General features: G+C 47.7%; 2 protein-coding genes; both read right to left on the bottom strand.

The window, feature by feature from the left end:
- Window positions 1-1357: 1357 nt before the first annotated feature.
- On the bottom strand, window positions 1358-3372 carry CHC_T00005047001 (hypothetical protein). XM_005716473.1 is given in 5 exon segments: window positions 1358-1807; window positions 1808-1838; window positions 1979-2617; window positions 2734-3109; window positions 3336-3372. The coding sequence occupies 4 exon segments, from the start codon at window positions 3370-3372 to the stop codon at window positions 1808-1810; spliced, it is 1083 nt and encodes a 360-aa protein (XP_005716530.1). The 3' UTR covers window positions 1358-1807.
- Window positions 3373-4529: 1157 nt separating this feature from the next.
- CHC_T00005046001 (hypothetical protein) lies at window positions 4530-4667 on the bottom strand. The gene has a single exon (XM_005716472.1). The coding sequence runs from the start codon at window positions 4665-4667 to the stop codon at window positions 4530-4532; it is 138 nt and encodes a 45-aa protein (XP_005716529.1).
- Between the last annotated feature and the right edge of the window lie 1333 nt (window positions 4668-6000).

The following is a 6000-nucleotide window of genomic DNA, read 5'->3' as shown; positions in this document are numbered from 1 at the left end:
CGGGGGCGGGGGGTCGCGATATAGTGCTACCCTGTGTCAGTAGGCCGAAAACGGCACTATATCGAACCAGGCACTGTAGGATAATGAGATTTACGGCTTTTTTGCAGCCACTCCCTTGCGCATCACTGCTCAGAAAGACCGCTCGCAGGACGCCATCACTCATACTTTGCATCTTCACTACAGACTCGAGTCTAATCAAGCATTTCTGTTATTACTAGTAGCTGCCGAGCCGTCGCATTGACTCCCTCCTTTTTCGCAGCCATAAATGCCAGCCTACACTTTTGCAGATGTCCAATTGCATCATCGACCCTGCCTTTTTCCGTCATAGTCTCTATTCTAGTAAGCAACTGCATAATATCTTTCCGCGGCGGCAGCGGCTCTCGGGCAGTACGTCCATCCAACTGCCTTGCCTCTCTGGTGTCTAGACGACAAGCAATTTGACCTCATATGAGGTCAGTCATGGCCTCATATGAGGCCAGCTTTTTTTTTGCAAAAATATATAAATTAAATCGAAACTTTAAAACATTCAGTTTGGACACCATTTCTTTAACGTATACGCGCTCGGCAATAACATCTTGCAAAACATTGGGATGGCGGTTGTCAATGCACAGAGAGACTAAGAATCTAATGAACTATCAATGATGAGTTGACTTTTTAAACAGGCGTTTTGGTTTCGAAGATATCAACATAAAACGTTTTGAGGTTGGTCAAAAAAGGCTCCTTTTTGGGCATTTTAAAAATGGCTGGAGAAGACGTGCAGATCTCACCAAACTCCACCCTTCCACAACGCAGAAGTCAACTGCCGTGTCGAGAGTATCTTTTTTCCATCTTGTTGAGCTAGCACAAGTCGAGAAAAATAAGTTGAAAAGTGACCTCATATGAGGTCAAATGGCCTCATATGAGGTCATTTGTCACCTAGACACTGGAGACCCTTCGTTTTTGGCTCAAAATTCGTGCCACCCCTAGAAGGGTAGCACTATATCGGAGCTGGCACTAACAAAGATGGCACTATATCGCGACCCCCCTGTATAAGATTAGCTTAAGAAAAATGCTTCCTCTAAGCCGATTTTTTTCTTTTGAACACCTTCATGTGCATCAACGAGTTGGCTTTCACTAGAATCGACAAGCGAATGCTTTATCTGTGGTGATGGCCTTCTGGTTTAAAAAAAAACGTAAGTGAAATCGTGAGTTGTGTTGTCTAGAAAAAATAAAATAACATTTGTCCTCATATGAGGACTAACGGTCCGATAGACACTAGAACGGCCCGTTGAGTCGCGAATTACGTGATATGTATATATATTTGCAAAAAAGGGCAGTCCTCATTTGAGTACGGACCCCGGTCAGAAAGGCAATAGCGTGAATCTTTACTCGCTGATAGTGCGTCAGAACAAGTTTTACTGGATGGACCTGCTTTAAAATTCTAGCACTTAGAGAGAACTCGCACTGAATTCAAGGATATTGAAGGAAATAGCGTTGTCGTTCATTGCGTTTACGTCAAATGTAAATCCAGCGCAAATTTGAAACGAGCTCTCCTTTTGTCATGCCGGGAATCAATCAAAGTGTTGAAGGCCATCCCAGCTTCGATCATCAGTCTGGTTCGCCTTCTGGTTCATTACCCTCACGACGTCGGCAACGAAGACGGTCCACTAGTTTTCACTGCGCTTCTGTGTGTCGTGACTGCTTGAAACATGAAACAAAGCAGTGAATCGTCCGCATATGTTGCCGGTAAACGCAGGTGCGCAGGGTGAAAAGTCAAGCAGGGTTTCATAGCAAGAGACGGCCGTTGCGAAGTGAGCAACCTCTTCAGTTAATCCCGCACTCTTTTTCCCGAGCGAGTACTGCTACCTCCCTCGCCACAGCTAAGTGGTGCGGTTTGGTCAATCCGTTAATTAGACCTCAGGGCCGCTCATTCAACTTACCGAAACATCGCAGAGTTTGGTCAGGTCGTTCAAGTTGACATCATGGCCGTGTGTTCAACTTGACCCACACATCTTCCGTCGCCATCATCTCGGCAATAAGTTCTTGGACCCTTTTCTTTGTCTTTTCCGCCCATCCCGGGTTTGCAAGAGATGAGGAAGGATTAGGATGCATAAGCGAGCCAATCACCATGCCCTTCTTGACAAAATCCTTGAGCGCAAATCGAGACCTCTCCATTGGCCATCCTCCTATGCCTACGACCATCCTAGGGCGTAATGCCGCCACGACTGCGCGCAACGCCTCGTCGCATATCTCACTGACTTTGAGGCGCTCATATGGATGGATCATATTTGGTGAGATAAGCTTTCCGGATTTGCGCAGAAACATCAGTGGGCAGTATGTATAAACAAAGAAGCGTTCGAAAAAAGCTTCTGGATTCTCGCCGTGTGTGGCCCTCGCCCACTCATTCCAGAGTCGATGACCGCTTGTATCCGTGAGAGGCTCTTCTAACCCTGTCACAGGGCGCTTCGGATGTTCATTTTCTGGCTTTTTTATGCTGACAGTTTCTGGTAAACCCATCCAGTCGCGCACAACGGATATGTCTCCAAAGGGTATTCCAGTCTGTCCCATACCAAGGGGCTCTGGGTTCAAACCGACAAGCAAGATTTCCTTCCGTGAGTTGGCAAACTTTTTTGTGTACCTGTGAGGATGGTCAATGAATCAGGAGGATGTTAGAGACTATTGCGGGTGCTCACCAACGTAAGCAGAAGGACGTGGACAGAATGATTTTTAGGTTCGGGTTTCGCTCTTACTGACCATTCATGCGCTTCACTGGCATACACCAGGGGGTTGTAGGTGCATGCGATAGGGTCTTCATACCAAAGGTCATGGCTAAGCCTATGGCTCATGCGGCGTTCAGCTGCGAGGACTCTTTCGGCAATACCAGGGGGTGGAGCATCCCTGATGCCATCAGATTTTTCCCCTTTGTGCCGCTTCCTGGCTTGCCGAGGGTCTCCTTCCCCTCTGGCTTTTCGCGCACGCTCAGCAAGTCTTTTGGCTGAACTCATCGTGTTAGTGGCAGTGTCGTCATGAACTGGTTGTATGTTTACGAAGCAAGGGCTCATATCGTGCGAGAGGAGCTGTTTTTCAGCTGGAAACCCTTGATTCTCAAAAGATGGATGTCGTCGAACTGCTCAGGCCATAATCGGGGAAGCTGGGCTTGGAATCGTTTGAAGCGCCTTAAATAAGTCTCTGTTCGAGCTCCTAGAATCGGATAAAAGCGGCAATCCGAGAACGCAGGGAAGAATCGGATTAGAACATGAGCGGCAGTTAGTCGGGCGGATGTGCATCGCCGTGGGCATTTGGGTTGAAATCGCGCTGAGGCAGCAAAAGATCCTTGAGTGCAGGAAGCGATTAACTTCCAATCAGGTGGCTGCGCACAGACGCATGGCGCATCAGATACTTGCTGGGGAGAATGGATCTTCTCCTTTTCTAATAAAAAAAAACATATTTATTGCCCAAGAAGATTTCGCAGCTCACTGCACCTCACTGTCCCTCTAATCCTCATCAGATCGGCGGTCTCCAGCGGCTTCATCGTCTTTTCTTGCTGTACTTTCTTACCGAACATGATATCTGGGATTGCAACATGGAGCATGATAAAGCCATGCGGACGCTTCTTAGCAACAATAAGGTTGTGGCGAAGACAATTTACGTGCGGTATTGACATCCTGTCAGATCTACCGTACACTCCTTCCGCTTTCATCACTGAAGTTTACTGTCCTTGCGAGTGCGCAATGGTCAGTTTTCAGCATGCACGGGTTAAACTCAAAACGGACCGCACACGTGAAGTCTGCATTTAAATCTACAGCTGCATATCGTAGAGTACTTCCCCCAACACCCTTTCTCTATTAGAACGCGAATAGGTATCAAGTTTTTCGAGCTCAAATTACAAATTCCCGACGCGTGAGGAGACGATAAGAACTTATATTGAACTGCATTGCTGAACAGTATGGCAACCACAATCTACGGTATGAATCGATGTCGCCGTCAAAAACATGAATTAAATGCAGTTCGAGGACCATTTGTTGTTTCGGGAAGCAATGCTGTTTCTGCCATATCATGTTTTCGATCACTGTGTTGTGCGGTGCGAAGCAGAAGAAAGTTGTCATCATCTCTGTGAAGTCGGGAAATGCGACTACGGACAGGACACCGGAAGGATGACTGCAAATCCAAATGCCACGAAGTGATACTAACATCAGGAGCGGACTACCTTCGCCTCGCATGCAAGTCTGGACGCAGTCGAAGACGAGTCTTATAAGATTATTCGGCTGGTTTTTGCGCTCCTCAAGGATGATGCATGATAAAACAAACAGCATCGTCAATCATTGCCAAAGGTGGCTGGAGGTATGACCGTTTTTCTTGTGTGTGTAGTTTATCTTTCTCCAAAGTACAATACTACTGTAAGAAACGATGTGCGCTGAAGACGGGACCGCGTGGCACAAGCAAGTTTTGACATGGATAATGCAAAAACCAGCCTGTTAAGACACGCCCTTAGGGCGTGTCTTAACAGGCTGGTTTTTGCTTTGCCTTGCCCGGTTTTGCAAGGAATACTTTTAAATTCTTAACAAATACCGAATGCCTCTTAAGCCCTTGCTTTTCTTAAACACATAAATTAAAACGTAGGAGCCACTCATAGCACGCCAAATCACTTCTTTGGGCAAAGCAAAGCAAACCGCAGCAAAACGGGGCATGTTAAGACTCTTAACATGCCCCCGTCTTTATGCGGCAGACACGGGAATAAATGTCCGTCTCTGAGGGCTCAAGGCAGTTGTCTCGAGCTAGTCGGAGCTACAGATTCCCGCGTTGGCTGTACGTGTGGAGCGTGGCCGCATACGGTTGGTTGGCTAGGAGCGAACGCGACGCTGTCCTCCATCAACAGCGAACTGTACGTACAGTACGTGGGATTTTTTGAGTTGGTCCCAACTCAAAAAATCCTAAGTACTATAGATAGTGTCCGGCACGGTACGTAGGAGGGATCCTACTTCCCAGGAAGGAGTCCTACGTACCGTGCCGGACACATAGGAGGGATCCTACTTCCCAGGAAGGAGCCCTACGTACCGAGCCGGACACTATCTATCTATCTATCGAGACACTGCACTGCATCTTAATGCCGAGCACTGTGATGTAGGGACACAATTCTCTGAGACGAAAGTGCGATGTGCAGTGGCCTAGTACTGTTGTGTACGCGAGTGAGGAATGGAGAGATCAGATGCCTGGGATTTAAAATTCGCCATTCCTGCGTAGAGTGCATGCACGCAATAGGGGGAGGCAGGCGACCGCACTGGTACGTGAAAGAGCAACACAGCAGCTTCAAGCTTGCCGATGCATGCAGTACCAAGGGTACCGTAGATATTGAAATTGCGGGACGCCATGCGTGATCACCAAAAGGGCTCAACTCAGCCTCTACTTTACAGGCTTCGCTACGGAACGAAGGTGATGTTTTGCAAATGGATGGACGATGCGTAACATGTTACATCGTCCGTCCATTTGCAAAACATCAGGTACAGTATGAGATCCCTTGCAGCTACTGTAAAGCATTTGCTCTGGCGAATACTGTCACAGCGCAGGTCCTGTACCGAATACAACACTGTATTCCTTGCTGTAAGTGTTGCTTATACTGTAAAAGGTTAGTGAGGTGAAAAAGAGATGGCCAATTTCGGCAACGCCCAGTTGCCCAGTTACATGTGTTGTACAATTACAGTGAGGAGTTTTTAAACAGTTTTCTTGACGACATGCCGCGACAAAAATAGGGACGACCTCAGCATTCTTCACCCCATGGCCTCGATTTCTAGACTGAACGGCCACTATCTTTCCATCACCTGTGATGCAATACCTAAATACACGCCGGGCAGAGTTGGGAGCCTTCGCCCCAGCCTATAGCATCGACCAGAGTGGTCGATTAGAGCATCCTCCACCTAAGTTTGTTGCCCTGCTTCATTCCCCCACTCTCGTGCAGCTTGTCACTCCTCTTCAAAACACCGCCACTGGAATACCGATTCCCACACGCTTTCACGCCCCAGAACC

Source organism: Chondrus crispus, genomic scaffold, assembly GCF_000350225.1.
Source record: "Chondrus crispus Stackhouse genomic scaffold, scaffold_267, whole genome shotgun sequence".
NCBI lineage: Eukaryota > Rhodophyta > Florideophyceae > Gigartinales > Gigartinaceae > Chondrus > Chondrus crispus.
This window is presented reverse-complemented; position numbering and strand designations above follow the sequence as displayed.

Bases quoted from the DNA above. Each gene is read 5' to 3' on its own strand.
- CHC_T00005047001 (XM_005716473.1), bottom strand. From the start codon at position 3,372: ATGCGCCATGCGTCTGTGCGCAGCCACCTGATTGGAA. The intron at 3,110-3,335 runs GTTAATCGCTTC...TTATGGCCTGAG, and splicing joins GCGCAGCCACCTGATTGGAA to CAGTTCGACGACATCCATCT. The intron at 2,618-2,733 runs GTCAGTAAGAGC...CCATCCTCACAG, and splicing joins GCCAGTGAAGCGCATGAATG to GTACACAAAAAAGTTTGCCA.
- CHC_T00005046001 (XM_005716472.1), bottom strand. From the start codon at position 4,667: ATGCCCCGTTTTGCTGCGGTTTGCTTTGCTTTGCCCAAAGAAGTGATT.